Here is a 24,212-nt window from a genome sequence, read left to right as displayed (position 1 = left end):
TATATATATCGCTCAACACCGCAAACATCGGCAATGCGTCCATCTGTAAATTAGGCCCTGTGTTTGGGAACCACTGTACTACACAGTTATCATTCCTATATGATCTTTACTGGCTATGCAGACACTTGTCACTTATTGGGTCAACGATCATTCATATATGAACAATACATTTCCCTAAGGATTGCTGAGGTGATATGTTTACATGTAGTTTGTCAGATGATGTCTGTACGGGAAAGCAGTCGGGAAGCCGAGGGACAAAATCCCGACCGCCAGCTTCTAGACTGTCTTATCCTGGCAAGGTACTAACGACAGGCGATTTTGACGCCTATCATTTGACCTACGCCGTGAGCCCGACACCCGGCTTGCCGATCGGAGGTGTGCCGGGCGCGGACAGCCGCACGGGGGGGGGGGGGTTAGTTTAGGGTTAGGCACCCCCCCCCCCGGGACACTTAGGTTTAGGCTGCGGGGAAAGGGGCGTTAGGTTCAGGCACTTAGGGGGGGTTAGGGTAAGGCTCCACTAAAGGAGGGTTAGGGGGTAAAAAAAAGGTTAGTTAATACTCACCTTTTGTAGCTTCAGGATTTTCATACTGATTCCGTCTATACACACTGCACAACATCGGCCGGGAGTTGGCTGCCCATTTATACCTAGCAATACTGGCTACACGGACACTTAGCTCTTTTTGGGTCACTGATAGACCAACAAATGGTAATGGCACCACTAAACCAAGACTTGCATATGAAAAAAAAATGTGTGCGTTTAATAACAATCCTTTTTAACATACATTGCTAACAACAGATGTCTTTTTTTGTTAAGACAAGTTAGAATTTATATTACACTGTTTCAATGTTTAACATTCCGTATCAAACCACGAAAAATTTGGACAGTTTCAAGATTTAGGCTACTTTTATTCTGCTCCAAGGATGAAAACTGGTCAGGCTGGTCCTATCATCGTAACAATGCACATACAAAAAATGAACGTGTATATTCATCATTTAATCTCCAACAAAATTGTCGCAATGGAGGGAGTCGTTCGCGTGCTGACAAACAAATCATTGTCATTGGACTGAAAATAATCTGAGCGAGTTTGATATAACATTTCAGTTTTCTCTTCATCAGTTAAAACAGCACTGATCATCCTGGTAGAACCGTCCACACATACACTCACTGTTGCTTTGGCTGCACAGTGATATTACGCCACCTCTTGGTGAACCAGCCACTGTGCACACAGAAAGCTACACTTGACAAAGGTACATGGCAAGTAAGTATTGTAAAGTCTCAGCAAGGTATTACTCTTCAGGCCGCCTCTCAGAGCGGGCTCTCACTTTTTCTGGGGTCTTCTCAGATGGCTGCTTGACCCCTTTAGGCAACCTCCTCCTGGCAGACGCTTTGTGCATTATCGCAGCCTTATGAATTCCAAGACGCTTTTGTACCTTTGATCGAACCAGATCTTCTCTACCGATCTCCAGCATCTGCTCTTCCCAAGACTTCATTTCATTTTCATACCTGATCTTGTCATCTTCAGCTAACTGAATATACATCTGTAAGACCATGCAGAAAATTCTAAGAATATTTACTACACTAGTCACATTTCCAGAACATATTAAATTTTTTTACTGTTCTATTTCATACACATATGCTGGGCATACACGCTACAATTATCGGGCCGATCTGCCCGATATCCGTGGATCGCTCCGATAATTGTAGTGCGTGTGGATGACTGAGGGTTAAACGTCGATTGGTCGGTCATGCCGGATCATTCAGAATGCCCGACCGATGAGATATCTGCATGTTAAAATGTGGGCCGCATCAGGCAGTGTATGGAAAGAATGGGGAAATGGCTCCTCCCCTGGGGCGGAGCGCAGATATTGGGGCCAATACACAGATATCTCACAGTGTATTCCCGCGATATCTGCAGGATGACAGGCTGCCAGATAAAATGTCTGTCAGTCTGACAGGCATTTTATCTGGCAATGTATGCCCAGCAATACTAAAAGACAATAAAAAAATCCCAAAACAAACCTAACTTTTATATTCCCATTCAAATTGTTAGTTTTATCTATTTCCTTAGCTATTTACAGAAACCAAAGAGCATAAATTGATGGGGGCAAGTAAGAAAGCAGTAGATAATTGTGTTTGAAAAGGCCAAAAGCACCTACTGTACCCTTCTTCAACAACCACAAATCTGTGTGTAATTGTTTGTGAAGAGGATAAGGTAAAACAAAAAGCTAACCAATAAGACTAGCAGTATTGTAATTGCAGCACAAAGTATTTTCAGCTCCAGTGTCCAAGTACGTACAGGAAACTTTGAATGGAGAGGGCTAGGCCATGCAGCTACCCCAAGCCCCTGTATGTAAAAATTCAAGTTCATATATGTAATGGTTATTGGTACTACAAGAAGATCTGGGATCTCACAAGACTGAAGGATAGCTTCAGAACAGTCATTTGGCTGTCTTCAATAAATACAATAAAAAAATAAATAAAAAAAAGATTGGGATGCACTCTTCAAATTTCAGAAAATTAGCAACTTCAAAAAGTGAAAAACTGCTGCTTGGTGGATAGTGTCATACAGGGCGTATTGAGAGGTGGGGGCCCATGTGCCTTCCCCGTCAGGTGCCCCCTCCTCTCTCCCCGGAGGCCGGCAGTGCGTTGACAGCAGCAATAGACTCTGGGCACTAGTTTGTGCCCAGAGTCTACTGCGCATGCCCAAAACGCAATGTGGGCCCCTCTTGACCCAGGGCCCCGTGTGCACAGCACACCCATTATAGATCCATCCTGGTGTCATACACTGAGACAAGGGGGGAGATGTATCAAGCCTTCTTAAGAGTGGATAAGCTGCCTATGGCAATTAATCAAGTTAATTTTATAAAATGATCGTTAGAAGCTTATTGGTTGCTATAGGCAACGATCACTCAGTGGCTACTTGTACACTCTAGGGCTCTTTCACTAATAATGTCTTTAGGTGCAACATTTTCCATAAATCATAAGTTTTAGACTTAAAAAATAAAGGTTTAGTGATAGGTAACAGTTTATTAAAGACAAAATAAATAATAATCTGTATTTATTAAAAATGGATATGTGTAGCAAATAATATTGTCGAAATATAACAAAATGTTAGATGATTAGAAAATATACTATATACTTAATACAAATATAATCTTGAACATTACGCGCTTTGCAATAAAAACTATCCCATTAAACATAGTAACTAAATGGTTGTTTTTTTGTGACTTGCTGCAAATGTTACACCTAAAGGCTTTATTGTGAGTAACATTTAGTGAGGGGGATGCCAGGGGCATCGTATGGAATGTATTAGGGGAAATGTAATAGGGCATGGTATTACAAAGTTTAACTAAAATCACAAGCATTACAGGTAGATCAAATACTTGTAAGGAATCGGTATGAAATACCGATGGACGGGATGCCGGCTGTCAGTACACTGACAGCAGCATCCTGATGGTTAAAATCCCAACAGGGGAACAGTAAGTAATGTTCCCTGTCCTATTTACCCCCTAACCCTCCCGGTAAGTGCCTAAACCTAACCCTTCCCCCTTAGTGTCTAACCTTAACCCCCCCCCCCTGCCCAGAGCCAAACCCTCCCCCCTGCCCGGAGCCTAACACTAACTCCCCCCCGGGGCGCCTAAACCTACGTCACCCCTCCCCGCGGCTGACGCTCACCTTTCCGCAGTGTCCTTAAGATCGGGATGCCGTCTGTCGGGATCCCGAGTCATGTCGGGATTTCGGCGCCAGTGTTGTCTTGGCGTTCGGGATTCCGATGCTGGGGTTCCGGCAGACGGCATCCCGCTTGTTGGGATCCTCACTACATCCCACTTGTAGTTACAAAGCACCAGAAAAGTTAATATAATGACCTACATAGAGAAAATAAATGACAATACAAAGGCCGTTTACAAGAGCTTAAAATTTAAAAGGGTAGGTTAGTAACTCTCACCTGTTTTTGTGTGCCACTCATTGTTCTCCACTTATCATGCAGACTGGTCAGTCTGTCCTGTAAATATAAAAGTGCAAAGTACAATAAAGTACAGACAACAGCATCAGCTAATATTGCTCAAGGTGCACATTTGCATTTAAACCATCATAGTAACCAGACCTTTGCTTTACATGTAGTACACAGATAGAAGCAGATGCTATGAATGACCAAGAAGGATAAGTGTATACCTGATGCTGGTGAAGCAGGCTGAGGATGGCAGCAGTTATCACCCTGCCCTCTCACAGTCAGTGAGTGAGTGAGTGGCTGGTGTGGCCAAGTGGTGTCAGTAGTCAGTGAGGACTAGTTGATGAAAACTACCTAAGTCCCAAATATTTTGATGGCACTGAAAGCCAATCCAGTCACCAGCTACTGCATTTAATTTCCTTTATGTTACTTTAACAGGTCTCCTAGGAGCTGAGGATATACAACCTATATGGTTAAGACTTTAATGCTAGTCTCCTTTATTCTTAACTTAAAGGGGGCCATTCAATTCCTAGCTTTATGCACGGAGAGCATCTGGAACGGTTGGATGAAGACACCAATATAATTGTTCACTATCCTTGGACGCCATATAGGCACACAGGAAAACGAGCAAAGATTGCAAATTATATTAACAGGTAGTGTGCACCGCTGGACACAGCCATCATGTCCAGCAGCCCACCAGCGAGAACTGAATATGCCCCATACATTTTCGCAGAGCTACCTATGAGATGTATTACAAGAACTTCAGTCTCCCCCAGTCCAATACAAGATACTGTTATACACGGTATATTATGCCTTTCCCCATGCCAGCCATCAGTGTATGTTGTCCCCATCAGAAGCAATGTACACTCACCAGCAACCCAACCTGGTCAATATATACAACAGCATTAAGACTAGGGGCCCGATTCAGAGGTGGAAGCAATGCCAATGATTGCGAGAGATTATTTGCTACTGCGCATGCATGAAAAGTTGCGCAGAAAAAGGCTGTCTCATGGGCATGTTATAGGTGTGCCACAGGCATGTCAGTGAAATCGGCTGCGTTTCCAAAAGCAGATCCACAGAGGACATGTTTAGCTGTAGTTGAGACATTGTGCCAGTTATAGGCTGGTTCAAGTTTCAATGGTGGATGCGATAGTACGTCGATGGTGGCGTGTTTGGAACCACCGGCGGATTTGCACTGTCCACGGACATTAAAAGTGGGCGTCTCAGGACTTACACTGTGCGGTGCACACTAAAACACAAGAGCAACGCTGAAACTAGCTTTTGCATATTACCGCCACTGCGACTCTACAACAATTGCAACGGCAGCATCATTAGCGCTCACCTCTGAGTCATGCCCTTGGTACCAGGTATGATGGCATTTGCTCTATATCTCAACAATGAATAATCTCAAAAGACACCAACACAATATCTGAATGTGGCCTGGCTACGACGTGGTTTCAAACATTTCTCTTAACTGGGAAATTAGGTGTCTGTTACAGTACATAGTGCATCCACATACCGATAAAGTATCGCCTTTGTTATCCTGAAAGTGTTCTGCCATGAAAATGTTAAAAGCATTACGACTTCCTTTGGGTTTTCCTAGTAATGACAGCTCCTAAAAGGTGAAATAATAAACTGGAGTTAGACATAACCCCAACCGTTTCAGTGAAGTACAACGTCTAAAACAAACATAAGGCTTGAGCTATATATGGCTGATATTACATATTGAGAGGAAACCAAATTGGCCTAAGGGACAAAATGATCCGCAAGCTGCCTACATGGACTTGCATAAGAACATATGCAAACCTACATATTACGGTTTCCTCTCCAAAACTCAAGAATTGGGAGTGCAGCAACAGAGAATAATGGTGACAAATGAGCTTGAGTGTCTTCCAAAACCACATCAACTATATTATAAATATACATCAAAAAGTGTAACTAAAAGGGCTTCTTGGGCATAGGAGAAGATTGGGAGTTACATTCCTGATATGGGATCAGTATTTGGGAAAGCTGTATTTCTGTAAAATATGTTCTGCTCAGAGTGACTTGGTAACTCCTTAGCCTGTCCCACCCACCATAGAAGTATTGACAACTAAAAGGATAAGTGCCAAACTCCAGGCGATGCCGATTAATATACAACTCAGTTGCATCTGCACTTGTGGGTCAAGGTACGTACTTGGGTGGTAACGTGATGTTTGCACATAGAGAAAGTGTGTACCAAAGGAATTGCGGCTCTACACAGTTGGATGTAATCATGTCGGTTCTCAGATAAATCTTTTGTATCTGGGATAGGGCTGTTACAAGTACACACAGAAAATGACGACTGGTATCAAATAAAGTAGAATGATGGGGCAGTCCAACCGCAGAGATGCATACAACTCTGTATATGGCATTGTGCGCATGTAATTCTGTGCGCACAATGCGGGGGGCAGTTTGCCGACTTGCATTCAACTCTGCATCAGCTCCACAGTTACTGAATAAGGTTACATCCGCTGACATAACAAACACACAGCCTGGAGAAGAAAGAAAGACGGACAGAAAGTAAGACAAACAGCCAGAGAGAGAGACGGGGTTGTGAAAAGCATTTATGACAGAATATACATATTTGGAATGGCTGCTCCAACTACAAGGAGTAAGAGAGTGAATGCTGACAGCAGGAGAGGAAGGTTTTCCCCGTTGATTACACTGATGTATGGGAAAAAGACAACCACATTTCGTTATTAAGGAACAGTTTTCTTAAAACAAAGTGGAAACTAGAGGTTGGCACTTCTTACCCTTTTCCGTTTGGTGTGCACTTTCTTCACCAGCTTCTCTTTCCTTTGACGTTTCACTTGTTCAATTTCAACAGGACTCAGGTTCTCTTTGAATCTCCTCATTTCATCTTTGTAATTTAAGTACTCAGCATTTGCAGCATCTATGAATGGCTAAAAATATAAAAAAATAAGGTAATAGGAATTTGACGTATTGGACTCAAAACTTATATGTATGCTTTAATACCACAAGGAAGTGAGGAACTCACCCATTATATTCAGACCCATATCCCCTACTTATTAATGATGTTACGATATGATGTTAATCTGGCTTTTTGCCGTTTCAGAAAGGATAATTAATGCCAATAAATAGAATAGAACTCTATCTTTGTCTGGTTATGCATTCGGAGACCCCTGCACCCATCGGGATGAAACCAACGCGAGGTGCTTCAGTTAGATCCTGGCCAGGATTTAGGGTCTTGGTTGGACCTCCTGTTGGTGTACGCTGGGCAGAACTTTGACCTGGGGAGCCTGTTCTGTGCCTTTCACTGGATGGATTTGGATGAAAACTTCACAGAGGGGCGGCAATTTGCCTGCGTTGCCTAATGGAGTGGCTGGGGTCTCGGTCGGACCTCATGGTGGAGTGCGCTGGGCAGAACTTTGACCCAGGGAGCCTGTTCTGGGCCTTCTACTGGAACGGTTTGGACAACATCACATAATAAAACTTGATAACTTAAACCCGGGCAATGCCAGGTACTTCAGCTAGTGTGTGTGTGTGTGTGTGTGTGTATATATATATATATATATATATATATATATATATATATAAAACTCAGTGAGCTGGGGGAAATTTTCTATGTGTTTTTTTTTTTTTTTTTTACTAGATAAACCCCTCTCTCATAAGCAGATGTTTTAAGCTAACACCAGAGGTTCCCAAACGCAGTCCTCAAGGCTCCCCAACAGTTCAGGTTTTAGAGATATCCATATTTTGAGCACAGGTGGTTAAATCAAATTGATGGAGGCACTAATTAAGTCACCTGTGCTCAATCATGGATATCTATAAAACCTGAACTGTTGGGGAGCCTTGAGGACCACGTTTGGGAATCTCTGGCCTATACATTGATTCAACACTTTGCATTTTTTATATCAATATTATGAGAAGCATATATGGCATCACTAGCTGGCAGGTTGTGCTGGTCTTGAATTGCCATACTGGCAAGTTTTGGGGGTACTGCAATTTAAAAACACATGAATGTATGACTCAATATATAGGGCCTCCTATTGTCTAGAGTTAGGACCACTCTTAGCAGTAGTGCATTGACGCGGCAAGTGTCTTATCATAAAATTGCAGATAAGCATAAAATTAATATTGTGCATTTTAATAGTGTGTTAGCCTTTTTATGTTTATTGCAGTGTGCTAGGAAAAATTTTCTTAGTGTTTTTTTTCATGCATGGGTCATGTCAAGTGGACCAGGGGTCCACACCTGACCATCTCCAAGTTTGATAAAATGTTACATGAAGGTTGGCATAGAAGTCAGACTAACTTTAATAAAATTTAGTTCTCAATATGTAATAGGAAATACTATGGCCCTCAAAGAGGGGGTGGGTGCTACGGTCACAGACTCCACAGTGCACAATCAGCAAGTGGGGGCGATCTTCAAAACTGGTCCACTAGACTTGCAATATCCCGCATACATTAAACCTAAAATATCACTTTCATGTAGGAATCATTGGTGAACATGTCACCAGCAAGGTAACATGATCACGCAATCACAGTTTACATGTAAGCTTAGTGCTAATAATGCTTAAAACAATGTCATACAATGCAGGATTTACGTGTATGGCTGGAAAGCGGTAAAGAAAAATCAAGACTTAATAAAATGCATGTGTTGCAAAGTTCAATATCTAATTTGAAAACTCACTAATTACCTTTTTGGCAGATTCCGGAAGTTCTTTCCATTCCAGGGCAAGTATTTTAGTGACTTCAAGAGTCTTTATATCTGGAGGAAAAAAAATTGAATCCTTAAAATAAAAGACAGGTCAACATGAAGGGGACTTTTACAATAATTTGTTAGCCATGGCTATGGGTTGCCGGATTTCAGACCATCATTTCCCCGGCAAATTGCAGCCACCAACTTCACAGATTTTTTTTTTTTGCAGACCACAGAGGTGCGCAGGAAAATCTGTGATGCTTCTCTCCAATGTGTCCTGTCTAACACATGGCAAAGCCTTCACAGTATCCCATCAATAATACAATCCTAAAATTAGGGTAGCAAACACATTGAAGTTCTAATGTAGATTGTCTTTAACACATTACCAGGAACCTTACATGTAATCATTAGAACTTACATGCTTACAATGTAGCGGGAAAAAGGGTCGAGCCAGAGAAGCTCAGAGCACAAATTTCTACAGCTCAACACTTTAGACCCCATATTGGGGCTAATTATGTTTTAGGGGCAAAACAAATAAGCAAGTAACTTTGCACCTGGAACAAACCAGGCTGAAGTACATCTACTATTTTGCATGCAGGGTAAATACTGGCAGCTTTGTCATGTAGTCCACAAATGCTGGACAGCTTTATTTTTACAACGCAATTTAGAATTGAGCTAGGATACTCCCGTCCCAAATCTAAAACTCTGCACATTTTTTATCTGCCCTGCCTGCAATGCAACATGGCGTTACCAAGGTGTAAAGTTACTAGCTCTTTTTTGCTTTGCCCCAAACTCAGAATCTGCCCCTTTGTATCAGTGAGCAGTGTATGTGGAAGACGGGTAAGCTCTAAGAAAAGAGGGAGGGTTCCAGAGAGCGTTTGAAGAGTTGGAGGTTGGGGAGAGCGTAGTTAGCTCACTGCAGTTACAAATAAATACATTGCCTTGAAATCAGTACATCAAGAAGAATGATGGAGTAATTACACAGAAACGTGTATCACACTTTGTCTTAGGCCAGTATGTTTCATAACTCACCAGGATACTTTTTCAGTACATGTTGTCGCTGCTGAGCAATAAAACGAAAAAAGGAGGTCAGGGGACGTTTTGGATAATCATCTCGGCGCGGATGTTTCTTAAAATCATCTGGGTCTGCAAATCTTGAGAACCATCTTGATGCTGAATGTTGCAAGGCTGATGCTGCGCCGGGGAGGCTGCTACATCTGTAAATGAACCACCTTGTGGTTAATTTTAATATATTAAAGTGAAAATAAATATATTTTCAAATGCTATATAAAAAAAATTGTATATTCCCGAGTGGATTATTAAAAATGTAATCAGTGGAGTATTCATACTTATCTATATACACTATGCTCTATGTTACTCCTCTAAAGCAGGCTGCCCTGGTAAGATGAAGAGGTTTCTCCAACTATAAGGCTGCAGACACACCTATAGCTATATCTGTCGGGTGGGAAAGAAAATCTGGTAATATATGGGAGCAAATAGAAATAGAAATTTGCTCCCAAACACTGGAAAACGGACCAGATTTTCCTTCCCACCAGACAGATTGGACAGAGATCTATAGGTGTGTACGAAGCCAAAGGCTGCAGACAGTGACAAGCAGTTTGGTAGACTTCGGAAAACTACATGTGCATTGTTTAATTGGCACTTCATCACCAGATAACTACTAAGGGGACACAAAGTTTGAAAGAGGGGACTCAACTTTTTAAAATGAGCTGCAAGGATGAGGAGATACACAACTTTTCATGCCATCCCCCTAACTCACTAGCTCTTAATGTGTGGCTCTTATCTTGCCAGGTGTGGTCGCATTGTTTGTGGTCATGCCAGGCTGTGTGTTACCTGACATGAAAACAACGCGACCAGTGAAAAAATGCACACTGGGTAGATGCTGGTAGATAATCTTCCAGCAGCCACCAATGGCCTAGGGACCTCCTGGCCCCTCTGAATCCCTGTATCCATGCCCATTGTCTGCCGTGGTGCTGATAGAGCAGCCCAGCAGTAACACCCACCCGGCGGCTACAGAAAGGAGCAGCCACCAGGGTAATGTAAAAGCCTCCCAGTGTACACTTGGTGGCTGCAGGCAGGATTAGCCGCCAGGGAAATGTTAAGTCGCAATGTTCCAATGATTGATCGCCAGTTGATATTTAAAATAAAAATAAGAGAGTCGATATTAATGTGTTTCTAACAAATTATATATGTTTTTTTAAATAAAATTGTGTTGTTTTAAATCGATGTTCTCGACCTAATTCGATCATAAAAAATCCTGACAATTTCGGAGCGGTTTTTGGAAAATATATTAGCCAGTTAAGGAGTTTCAGTGTCTAATAGCTGGAAGAAGGTGGCGATTAATGACATCAGACGTTGCCACAATGATGTCATCAATGCCCCGCCTATTCAGGTAGAGAGTCATTCCACTATAAATCTGTCCATAAATACGGGACTGTAAAAAGTAAATTTGGTCACATCAGATAAAATTCACCCAAAACTCATGTGTGTGGGCTCAAAACAAGATCAATCAGAAAACAATTTGGACTAATGGCTAAAGTCCTGTAGACCATTGAGCAGCATAAGGCTGTGTGGTGTCCATGGGTGACTGCACTAAGTGAGCCCAATATGATCGGTCACTCAGGCCAAGCATTATCCCATTTCATCAACCACACCACATGGTTGAGACTATTCGACTGATATAGTTGGTAGGTACTCGGCTTGCGTATGGGCATCTTAGCATTGAACGGCTATTTGTCCAACTTGGCCATTAAAACCAGTGGCAAAATCAGATAGAGCAGCAACTGGATGACCTAGAGTCCAATTAGTGTGATCAGCCCCCAACAGCACATTCAAAAGGCACCCGGATTTTCTGGTGGATACCAACTGAAAGGTGATCAGAACTCCATTGCTTTGCACCCAAAAGTGCAGTGGCCGACTGACCATATATAAAACTTAATGAATAGCAAAGTCATATAAAGAAAGAGATAGAAACTATATTTTAATCTTCAGGAAATCTTTACAATTTTTATCTAGGGAGAGATATGTTTAGACACAACTATGATCATAACTCTGAAATGTAGAGGAATGGCTCTGAAAATTCCCAAAATGTTATTTAATACCAACATCCTCTCTGTGCCTCCCTGTCTGTAATAGTTTAAAGCACTTATTTAGAGTAGGGTGCAGCATTCATCATCATTTGTAAGGTGTTACAAAGCTGTGCTATGCAAAGCATACATACTGTAGCACGAATTGCACATGAAACAGAGCAAATTATTTTTTTTTATTTATTAAGTTACTTATATAGCGCACACATTTTCTGCAGCGCTTTACAGAGAATATATGGCCCTTCACATCAGTCTCTGCCCCAGTAGAGCTTACAATCTATATTCCCTATCACATGCACACACACATACACACTAGGGTTAATTTTCGTTTGGAGCCAATTAACCTACCAGTATATTTTTTGGAATGCGGGAGGAAACCAGAGAACAGTGCGAATATACAAACGCCACACAGTTAGGGCCGTAGGGGGAATCGAACCCACAACCTCAGTGCTGTGAGACAGTAATGATAACCATTACACCGTCTGTGCTGCCCCACAGACAGCAAATACAGCTGCGGTTAACCTGGGAGGTGTCTCACGGGTATTCATGTTGCTTCCTCAAGAAAACTGCAGAAGCAGAACGAACTCTGGCGAAACGCGTCTTAACTTGTGGTGCCCTGAAAACATTCACTGAAGATCGTAACTATACTCGGAAACGAGAAACCTCCCCTATACTTCAGTATTCATTACAAAGGATCTTGAAATGTATAAACTGTGAGGATGTATTCAATATTATCATCTTGATGAATATATTGCACTAAGATGATAAACTATTAGCAATCATAGAATAAAGATTATTTATTATTCTAATTTTGTTTTTACAACTACTTAGATCTACAAAAATATTTTGCTCTAAATGCAATTTTAATGCATCACTTGCTAAAATAATCTCACTGGTTATCACACACTATGGTTTTTGGATCGTTTTCCTTTTCTCTGTAAGGCTCCTGTTAAGGACAACAAAGGATCAATGAACCACATCAACCCTTAAGAGGCAAAATATTTACTAATTATCAAATTACCCCACAAAGAACTTCTTTAATCGCTTTTAAATAATATTGGGGAAAATTATATTTGTTGAAGACTTTATTAAAACATTTACTAGATGAGATCCCAATAAACAGTGTGGTATAAAAGGATCTAAACAATACACTAGACCATATTTCTTCTCCTTTATGCTGGTCCAACTACAGTGGATATTCAGAATCTATGAGGGAAATGTTAAGCATATTCTACTTTAACCCGTTTCTGTTCTGCCCTCTGCTACGGACATTGAAATGCACTATATTGTCACAAATCAGTAATCCCAGTCTCCTATGCTCATCCCAATCTTAACTAAAATAAGTATCTCAGTAAGTGATTACCCAACTAAATTCTGACCCAAATCCTCTCTCAAATTACATCCCATTTCCCTTCAAGCTTCCTTAGAGACTTGTGTACACTCGCCTCACGCTTTATTTCCTCATACAACTTAGCGAACCCGCTTCAATCAGACTTTTGTTCCCAACACTACACAGAGACTGCACTAACTATGGTGGTCATTGATCGCTGCTAAATCTAAAGGCTATTACTTTTAGTTCTCGTGGATCTTCTTGCTGCATCTGACACTGTTGTATACACTCTTCATATACAAATGATACAATACCTAAGTCTTTAGGATACTAAAATACAAGTTAAAACAGCGCTTTGTGCTGAGAGAATAACAGCTGCCTTGCACTAACCACCCTTAGTAGCACCTGATCAGTCCTATTACCTTTTCACGTCTTCAGGCTACCGTCCTATCCTGGTTCTTATCCTACTTATCAAACTGTGCTTTCAATGTCTGTTTCTCTGGATCCACTTCCTTTCCGCTTGCTTCATCAGTTGAAGTACCACAAGGCTCAGTCCTAGGTCCTCTGCTCTTCCCTATCTATGCCATTTCATCTTGGAGGTCAACACCTCAAACGCAAAACCAGAGCTAATACTATTCCCACCGACCACCAGAAGTTACCTGAGAACTTTATTTCTGTTGACAACATGAGAATAAAATCTATCCCACATGCTAGATGCCTAATGCTGCCCATCCATTACACGATGCGGGGACGACGGCACAATTACGACGCCATCACTCCCATGGGGTGAACTGCATACAGTGAACGTTCAGTGTATGCAGATTAATCATCCCCGAACATGGCAACTTGATGGCGGTCGTCAGGTTGACCGTCATGTTCAGGCGATGATTGATGTTAAAATCGACCAGCGGGCATGCGCATCGCTGGTCGTTTTTAAGCTTTTACTGCCCGATTTGCGAGCGATTACCAAGCGATGGAGCGATAACGACCGTCGTTATCGCTCCATCACTAGGTTTAATCGCCTAGTGGATGGGCAGCATAAGTGTTATTAGAACCATCTTTTGCTCGGACAATCAACCGGTATCCAAATCCTGTTATATACATCTGATATATATTCTCAGAATACACACATCTCACATAAGACACTGCAAACACTTTAATTCACGCACTCCTACACTGACTACTGCGATTACATTTTTGGTCTTCCCCTAACCAGACTTTTACCCCTGCAAACTATTTTGAATAGAGCAGTCAGATCGAATTTCCTGACAAAAAACATTCTTCCACTGCTCCTCTCCTGAGGTGCGAGCAGAAATCAGACTAACCTTGGGCCAGGATGCTGGTTTCAGGCTTAACAGGTGCGTTAACAGCATCGCAGCCAGCACTTTGGAGAATGCAGGTTGCCACGACTAAACACCCAGGCGCCATAACCTTCATCTTCCGACTTCAGTGCAGGGCATGATGGGGACAACTGAATAGTTCCGGGAAATAATTCCCAGCGCTATTCGACACTGCACGGAATTGAATCGTCCCCATAGTGGCAAAAATATATGTGTATATATATATATTTTAAAAAAATGCTTCATGATGCTTTTTGCAATGGATCAGGTAGTGGTCATATGAGACAGACTAGGTTAAAAGTAAATGAAATAAATAACGGCGGGGGACCACCTAAAGCAGCCCCCTCCTAAAAATAGTGCCAGGCTCCTGACGGCACCAAACTCAAAACTGATGGCCGGTGGCAGGGTATAGAGGAGAGGAATAAACTAGTACTTCAACTATCCTGTATAGTAGGGTAGTGTAGAAGACTCCTACACTACCCTGCTATACAGGATAGTTAAAGTACAAGTGTATTTCAGTTATTACTCCTGGGTTGCACCACCAACCCTTTCACACTAGGGATTATAAACCTATTGATTGATATATATGTTGGTTTTTCATGAACACTTTTTGAATATTTGAAGTGTTCCACCCAGTGCGGAGTTACCCCTCTTTTTTCTTGCTACACGTATAGAGGAGAGGAGCCTGGGCTTGTGGGTATTTTCATTTAACTGTTTGGTGCCCAGACTCTCCTCTCCAGGCTATACCCAGTGTTGTACCTGTGCCCCCTAGTGGAGGAAGAGGAAAATGAAACTATCCCTTCAGTAACTATGTATTAGGGCAGTGGTTCCCAAACTATGCGCCGTGGCACCCTGGGATGCCCAAGGACACTTGCAGGGGTGTCTCAGGTTGGTGGTCCAGCACCAACTCAAATTATTTATGGTCAATGTAATGTAAATATGTGGACAAACAGAAGCTTAAAACTGTCCATAACCGCATTACTGAACCTAAGGATGAACCTAAGGATGTACTACATGTAAAGTACACTTTACTTCCGAATTTCTCAGTAACAAACATTTGGCTTAGGGGTGCCGTGAAAACAATAATGTTACTCTAGGGCGCCATGATTCAAAAAGTTTGGGAACCTCTGTATTAGGGGTTATAGCTGCAAATATATTCTCTGGATAACCACGTGTTAGGGTTAACAGTAAGTGCATATAATAAGTAGGTATTAAACACCTGGAAAAATATTTTTTACATTTTTAAATATAACCAATGGATAACAATAAAGTACACATAGTAAAAAATTGTATTTCCCAGGACAGCAATAGTGTGTGTTACATTAGAAAATATAACCAAGTGATAATATAATAATGGTTAGAGAAGATAATATAAATTATGAATATCAATATAGTATAGTATCAATAATTTAAATCAGATCATTTAACCTCTGGATAACAAATGTTTAAGGAATTATAACCATGGGTAAATTGTAACAAGGATAACTAGTGCCAAATTGTGCTTAATAAAATATTTTTATAATTATATATATATATATATATATATATATATATATATATATATATATATATGCAGTTCTCCTCCAATTTGCCGGCACTCAATTCAAATCAACAACCTGCTCCGGTGCACAGAAAAATAAACCAATAGAAAGAAGGAACTGGCACACGGAGTCGACAAATACTGTCAAAGGCAATGTAATAAATCTAACGTTTTCGGGGTCACAGCCCCGTCCTCTGGACAATGTCTGTATGTAATTGTCCTGAGGACGGGGCTGTGACCCCGAAAACGTTAATTAATTACACTGCCTTTGACAGAATTTGTCGACTCCGTGTGCCAGTTTCTTATATATATATATATATATAAAATAGAGTAGCACTCACTGTATAGAAAATGCATCAGCTGGGGTGCAAATACTTAAGCCAGTCCACGGGGAAAAGCCATAATATTCAGAAAAAAAAGTGCACTCACCAGGCTCTTTAAAATGATGAGTATGTTTTCAAAATTTTTATTGTAACATCCGTGTAGATAGATCTGTTGTCTGTTAATATGGCAGGAGCTGGTCTTGAGAATAGTCTGTGTATGGACTAAAACGTCGACCAAAGGCTATCGCTATCTACACGGATGTTACAATAAAAATTTTGAAAATATACTCATCATTTTAAAGAGCCTGGTGAGTGCACTTTTTTTTCTGAAATATATATATATATATCAAATGGAAATACATGAAAAAGAAAATGTACTCCTCCATAAAGTGCCCAGAAAGACCTTCAACTGATTAGAACTCACAGGACACACATCGACTGTTCCTCTTTAATCTGTGAGACTTTTCCTGAAAGTGTGGGGTAGTCTGATGGTAGATACCTGAATATTGAAGGATTCCCTTCCAGAGCTTCTTATACAAAAAGAATTGCCAAAGTATTCTATTGTTCTTTATTTAGAATAAAAAGTAAACCTTTAAGTTCAATGCTGGTTGATCAATAATATATCAATAATGGTGAAATTGCAAATAAATGCTTCTTTAAGATGAGAGTGAAAGTACTCTCTCTTAAGGGGGGGTATCCACTAGACGATAAAGTTGAACGATTATGATAAAAATCGTTCGATAATCGTTCAAACATCGTTTGAAAAATTTGGTCTTTTAGACATCTATCATCGTGCAAACATGCTGGTCAACCTGACGATATCGTCAGGCTCAGCATGTTTCCAGATGATGGATGACCCTGCACTGAACGTCTGCTCGTTCAGTGCAGACACATCACACGACTGACAAACGACTGCACGATTACAATGTCGTAATCGTGCAGTCATTTTCAGATATTGTAGTGGATGCCCGCCATTACCAATAATTATATTTTGTACTTCAGTACACACTCTTGGGACAATTCAATTAGGAGCAATATAGAGGCGATGTGCCATTGTGAAGATGTTTAAACACCAGTACCCTACATTGTGCAAATTAGTTCACAGCCCCACAGGTTACAAATTCAGCCTACAGTTGGGATTTGTGCACACTGCATATCATCCACACATTTTGCTGAAACAAGCAATTTTCCCACACTATTATATAGGATATCTCAACTGTTAAAATTTCACAAACTGAAGAAAAACAGATGATGGGGCTTATGTAATAGGGTACGACCTTGTACCACTACGGGAATTCATGCGAGTATTGCCGTATTTTTAAAGCGGCAATAATTTTAAAGGCACATCCAGCTAAAATGATTGCCGCTTTAAGCGGCCCATACACAGTGCGATAAAGCAGCCGTTCCGACGGATTGGTACGCTTTTGGCTGCTATATCGCACCGTGTATGGGCCCGATGTCGGACCGAGCGCACATCCATGGGGTCGTACATCGCACCCCCTGATCTTACTGCAGGTTCAATCGATCAGGGGATGCGATGTGACATCCCATTCAGCGCTATGCGGGTAAGGGAGGGGGAAGCCGGCATACCGAGCGGTCGGCCACCCAATCTCACTGTGTGTGGGGAGAGCCCAATATGTGGGATCCCCCGTTGCATCGCACCGCGTATGGCCCACTTTACACTCGCATGAATTCCCACAGCAGCACAAGAGCACACCCTATTAATAAGCCCCCATGTGTTTGCTGTGAATTATATTCAACTGAAGGACTTTGGTAGTACTTCATGGATGAGTGTTTTCTTTATTAATAATTTGTATGTTATACACTATGGGGGTCATTCAGACCCACTCGCAAGCGGCAGTACGCTCACAAGTGGGTCGATGGTCCCCACTGCGCATGCGCACGACGGAGGGAGCTCCGTCGTGCGCATGCGCGAGACCCGTCGAGCGAAGGACTTTCCATTGCTCCGGGTCTCGCACCAAAGGGGGCGTGCTGTCGATGTTGATTGACAGCACTCCCCCTTTGGTGGGCGTGCCGGGGGGCGTGCCTGCCAGACGGAGGCGTTCCCATGGGAACGCCTACCGTCTGAAGCCGGCCCCACTGACATCACTAGTGATGTCAGTGGGAGCGATTTTGGCTCCGATAGAGCCAAAATCACTCCAGGGCTTGTGGTTGAGAAACCCGACCACAGGGTTTCACTCGCAAGTCCGATGGTCGCGATGGTCAAGACCATCGCGACCATCTTTTTGCACGCTCGTATATGCTGTGGGTGGTGACCCACAGCTATACGAGCGTCCAGGAGGACGCTCGATATTAATGGAGGAGGGCCCTGATTCAGAGCGAGCGCTCTGGTCAGAGCGTCCGGCTCTGAATCAGGGCCTATATTTCTTGCTATTTCTGGATTGCTTCAAATGTACACCTATAACCCAGGGATGATAATAGCAGAGGATCGCAGTGAACAGCATAACAATATAGCAGAGGTTGCAACAGATAATATATAACCCAGGGATAACAATATAGTAAGAATAACAGTATATAAAATAACCCAGGGATGACAGTAAGGTAGGGATAACAGTATATAATATAATCCTGGGATTTTATCGGTTGTTGAGGCTTAAAACGGCAAATACATCTTTTTGTTAGCTTCTATTAGGCATAAAGACAGGCTATTAGTAACCCTGCATTCAGTGTAACAGCAGGCAATACAGCCCCTGATATGTATTGATAATGAATCAGTAGTAATTTGATAGGATGTACTACTAATATAATGTATCAGTGGTAATGTGATTGGATGTACTGGTGACGCAATGGTAGTAATGCAATGGGTTGTTACTCGTAGTGTATTTAGTGGTAATGTGATGTACTAGTATACTGGTAATGTGACGACCAGTGAAAAAGTGATGTACTAGTATACTGGTAATGTGATGTTCTAGTACACCGGTAATGTGATGGGATATACTGGTAATGTTATGTACCAGTGGTAAAGTGATGTACTAGTATACAGGTAATGTGATGTACTAGTATACAGGTAATGTGATGTACCAGTGATAATGTTATGCACTAGTATACTGGTAAAGTGATGTACTAGTATACAGGTAATGTGATGTACTAGTATACAGGTAATGTGATGTACCAGTGATAATGTTATGCACTAGTATACTGGTAAAGTGATGTATTAGCAGTGTATTTGGCGGTGATGTGATGCATTACTCCCCAGCTACCACCTATGGCTGACACCTTGCAGTCTGTGTGCAGCTGAACCCGGCCAAGGACTTTACAAGGAGCCCGACACCTCTGGAAAACAGGATCACCATGTCTACCAAACAGCACGACCCTCCACCAGTCCCGCTCAGCCGCGCTGCATCCTGGGACTCACTAACGTCACTTCCGCTTGTCACACTGTGTGCAGCTCCTGCAAGATAACAGCTACCGCCTTGCGCTATGTGCTTATCGCTGGCGCGGACGTACACAGGGGGAGTGCTGATGTGATGCCGGGTGACTATACAGGAAAGTGACGGCTACAGCACTTGGCTGGGCCTGTGTGAGCGCTGCTAGCGGAACGCTTGCACAATACTGCTGTTTCCTGTCGGACGGGGTTCTCAGCGCACCGAGAGGGGTTTCCGGAAAGCGTGAGACTGACGAGCTAGGCTGCCAGGGGAACTGCCACTGGCTGGGACTCGGGAGGAAGATGGTGGCGACCAGACGGGGAAAGCATGTGCAGTACCGGGAGGAGAGTGAGGAGAGCGGCGCAGAGGAGCAGGTACTGGCGCTGGTACAGGGGGTGAGCACGTCCCAATACTGTACCCGGCAGCGTGGCACGGGGCTGTCACCAGTACACGTCTGCCTGCCACTAAGTGGAACCACTACTTGTTATATTTGGTGTTTTATGTGCAGTCGTGTTCATTCTGTACATATAGAATAGCTAGCGCAGGTGGCCAGCCTGGTTCTCTCCTAGACCCATTCCAGCATGTTAAGTCTGGCAGGACATGCTGGGATATGTACTTCTACAGCAGCTGCAGAACCCAACTGGTGTTGAGGACTACATATCCCAGCAAGCACTAATAGCAAAACTGTGGTAGTGCATGCTGGGATGTGAAGTTCCACTGCAGCTGGATGGCCTGTGTTTGACACCACTACACTATGGGGCTCATTTCATTTAGCCACGAGGGGAGCGAGTTTCAATGGCATGGAAATACCAGGGGCGCCACCTAATCTTACCACCCAGACTCGCAGATTTTTGTACACAGACGAAGGGTGTTTGCGAACAAAAAATCAGCGAGTCATGAGCTACCGCTAGTGCAGCTCATAGCCATATGAACTCGTGGGGCGGGTCTAATTGAATCGATTGTGTGTACCAACTCTCATTTATGAGATCCATTCAATTAGGGACAATGAATCCTTGCTCCGGTATTGAAACACTGAGAACAGCACTCTAAATTGCTTTGATATTTCTTCCCTAAATCACGTATTTTAGCTCGCAGCCCCTTAGGGGTGTGTAGTAAAATACTTTTAAGTGTACAGTATTCGAGCACACTAAACCAAGGGCATCACCGCTAATGTAATTGCCCCCATGTATTAAATGTCTTACTATTTCCAGGTAGTTTCTTATTAATTTTTTGAGGGTTAGAAGAGCTCCCACAGTTGTACAAAATGCTTAGAGAGAAATGTGTTTTGGTATTTTTAATATCACCTGAAACATTTTGTTACACAATGTAATTTGAAAACATGTAACATCTTTGTCTTTTTGTTTTTTCTTTGTTTATAGAAATGTATAAACACATGTTTGCCTTTTGCTGATTTTCAGGCCACGATGGAAGATGTTAAACAAATTGTCACCCGAAGTAGACGAAGTAGTGGGCAGTCAAACACTGATGTTTCTGAAGCGGAATCTACTTCTTCCAATCCGACCACAAGAATAACTCGCAGTAGGCAAAGCCTCGGGAATTTAGTAAGCTCGCCCAGGAATTTAAGAAATCGGCAATCCACTTTGATGACCGAGCCAATCATTGAGTCCATAGAAGGGGAACTATCGGAAGCTGAATCGAATTGCTCATCCGTTTCTACCAGGGCTAGGAGAAGGCCATCTCGGAGCGTTTCCCGTTCAGTTAGTACAAGAAGTCAGAAGTCTGGTTTGATATCGGAATCTATTTCTGATCATTCTGAGGCTGAATCAAACTGTTTTTCTATGGCAAAGAAGACTTTAGTAAAATGTCCATCTTCACCTATCGCGGAATACCAGCAAAAAGAAATATCCGATAATGAATCCTGTAGCTCTGGTTATTCTTTACAACTTATTGCCAAGCGTTTAAGCTTGAGAAAAGCATCAAAATTACAATCGGACGAAGATAAGTGTGTCTATGAAGCCAGTAGGGATGGTAGTCGAGAGCAAGAGACATTGAAGAAACAGAGGCTTAGTTTGCGTGAACTGTCAGTGTTGGGAGATCTGACTACTGTGGCCCAGCAAAATATTTTATCCTCTCCCCGAAGGAGTTTGCGAAATCAGCCAGTAAACCAGAGAGCTAATGATAAATTAGTTTCTGTCAGTGAATCTCGGAGTGTCAATGAAGCCAGCAGAGATGGTCGTCAAGAACAAGATACCTTGAAGAAACAAAGACCTAATTTACGTAGTCTAACTGTGTCAGGAGATTTGTCTGCTGTTGCGCAGCAGATTTTAGCCTCTCCACGTAGGACTTTAAGAAATCAGACCGTAAGCCAGAGAGATGTTAAAACAGTTTCTGCCAGTGAATCTTCTAGTAAAGAAATCTCAGACAAGGTATCGGGCGAGGCTGAGCGTGTCAATGACACCAGCAGAGATAGCAGTAAAGGACGAGAGATGGTGAAAAAACAGAAGCCTAGTTTGGATGGGGTAACTGTGTCAGTAAAATTGTCTCCTGTGGCAAGGCAGAATATTTTATCTTCTCCCCGTAGGAGTTTGCGAAGTCAGATTGATGCTGTTACAGAAGTTTCTGTCAGTGAATCTCAGAGTAAAGAAAACTTAAGCAAGATATCGGCCGTAGAACAACTAGAAAAGAATGACATACCAGTGAGAGAAGAGGTGGTTGACTTAACTGCTACAAACTTGTGCGTGTCTCAGACAACAGAAAAGGAAGATGTTGTAGACCAAATGATTGACCTTACAGAAGAGTCAATGGATGCAGAGCAGCCCGAGGAACAAATCCAAAGCATATGCGATGATGATGACAATGTTAGTGTATCAATAAATAAAGAAGTATTTTTGATTCTCGATAGTAACAGTGAGACTGGAGATGAAGGAGAGTTAGAGGAGGACAGTGATATGGGGGATGAAGAGGTCATAGAGGTGGAGGAGGAGGAGGAAGAAAACAACAACACACAACTTGTAAAAAAAGGACAACACCAAGTGGCATCCACTCAGCAATTACCAGATGTAGTGGAAGATGGGCTTTTCGTCATTGACAAAGCACCGGGCTTGGACTCTAGTAAAAAGTATTATGTGGACCCAAAGGAAAGTAACTTAGAAGCAGAGAGTGAGAAAAGTGAAACTGGGGACCTGTCGGAACTAGATGATGATGATGATGATGATTTTATTGATGAGGATGAAGATGAGTTATTAAATCGACCCAAAAGAGGCTTGTAAGTCTTTTTTAAATTTTTTTTTTTTTTTTTTGGGCTTTCATTAAAATGGTTTTCCACTGTAGGTAAATTGCATTTATCTCTTTTAAGGCTTGCAACAGAGGAGCTTTGTATGCTGGTGTGGTATTAGCTCTGCTATCCCAGCATTTACACTATTTGCCTGCTCAGATCAGGAAGGATAAGTGCTGATATTGTATGTTTTTTATGAATGATACGGTTCATAAAGGGGGGACCCTACCACCAGATAAATGACCTTAATTTATGGGAGTTGCCTGATAAAACAATTGCATGCAAAAAAAATAATTTTCTATGTAACATATGTCCAGTTTTGATGTTACTGAAGTGGATACACATAATAACCTGAGCGCATATGATACCTATATCTGTTTAGCCCATAGTTATACCCACAATACATGGCAATAGTCCAGACATACTCTGGGTACATTGTTTGAGATACAAGTGTATACAACACAGGGGTTGAGCACAATATGTGTGCGCAATGTTCTTTTATTAAATACAATTTCTCCTTCCTCCATCTCGGAGACACTCTGATCGTGAGGTGTATAGAGAGTTGAGGAGCTAGCACTTAATAGGGTAACTTTTTAGGGTATATAAGCTCCTCCCCTCCAACCCCTTCCTCAGTTTTACTTCAGTTGCTGAAAAGTAGGTCAGCACTAGATTAGCTGGTGTACGTATATTTGGATACAAATGTGTCCTCAGTTATCTAGCCTCAATGCGCCACACAGTGCGACTTGTCTGGCGCGAGTGACCCGCCAGGTACCGTGCTGCTCGGCTAGAATCAGGTGTCTTTTTTTCATCTAAATTTAGTCTGTCACAATGCGATGCAACTAGGATGCACCAGCAGACTGTGCTAATTAATATTCAACACTTATTTATTTGTGTACCCCTGAGTTTGTATATGAAGCACAAAAGAACTTGAAATTAAAGCTGTGTCCACTACGTTTTAGCAATTAGTACACAAATTCAGAGACTTGGTCACACACAGATATACAAGTGTCGCATATCAAATTAGAATAGTCTGTTGGTGCGTCCTAGTTGCATCACACTGTGACTTAGAAGCAAAAGATCCCCAGCGCTAGCAGAGACTCACGCGACCTGGCTATGTATATATTTTATTTAAGCCAACAATCTACTGCTAGCCACCAGCCCTGCCAAAGGACCATCTAGGGCTCTTTTGATAGCTTCTGTATTCAAGAGATACTGTCTTTTTTGTGTCCATTCAAAATAGCTGATACTGATTGATTAAGATGAACCAGGCAGGCACCTGTGACCGGAGATAAAGTACAAGCCAGTCGGCTCCTAACAGCC

The 24,212-nt window shown here is 42.1% G+C and overlaps 2 protein-coding genes across 3 annotated transcripts in view; one reads left to right on the top strand and one right to left on the bottom strand.

The window, feature by feature from the left end:
* Nucleotides 1-735: 735 nt before the first annotated feature.
* On the bottom strand, nucleotides 736-19,734 carry TFAM (transcription factor A, mitochondrial). Its single transcript, XM_088450449.1, has 7 exons — nucleotides 19,509-19,734; nucleotides 9,664-9,848; nucleotides 8,630-8,700; nucleotides 6,725-6,874; nucleotides 5,470-5,565; nucleotides 3,948-4,004; nucleotides 736-1,539 (listed from the first exon to the last, which is right to left on the bottom strand). The coding sequence occupies exons 1-7, from the start codon at nucleotides 19,583-19,585 to the stop codon at nucleotides 1,288-1,290; spliced, it is 888 nt and encodes a 295-aa protein (XP_088306575.1). The 5' UTR covers nucleotides 19,586-19,734; the 3' UTR covers nucleotides 736-1,287.
* Nucleotides 19,659-24,212, top strand: part of DNTTIP2 (deoxynucleotidyltransferase terminal interacting protein 2) — a 29,006-nt gene continuing 24,452 nt past the window's right edge. Inside the window, exons 1-2 of one of the 2 annotated variants that reach the window (XM_088450447.1) lie at nucleotides 19,659-20,052; nucleotides 21,076-22,883. In XM_088450447.1, the coding sequence (XP_088306573.1) occupies nucleotides 19,960-20,052; nucleotides 21,076-22,883 (1,901 nt within the window). In that variant the 5' untranslated portion in view covers nucleotides 19,659-19,959. The remainder of the gene's footprint in view (nucleotides 20,053-21,075; nucleotides 22,884-24,212) is intronic. The other variant, XM_088450448.1, reaches the window with a different exon arrangement.

The sequence above is a fragment of the Taudactylus pleione genome, unplaced genomic scaffold (assembly GCF_031769625.1).
Source record: "Taudactylus pleione unplaced genomic scaffold, aTauple2 ptg000518l, whole genome shotgun sequence".
Classification (NCBI taxonomy): domain Eukaryota; kingdom Metazoa; phylum Chordata; class Amphibia; order Anura; family Myobatrachidae; genus Taudactylus; species Taudactylus pleione.
The sequence above is the reverse complement of the archived record's forward strand: the minus strand, read 5'-3'. Positions and strand labels throughout refer to the sequence as shown.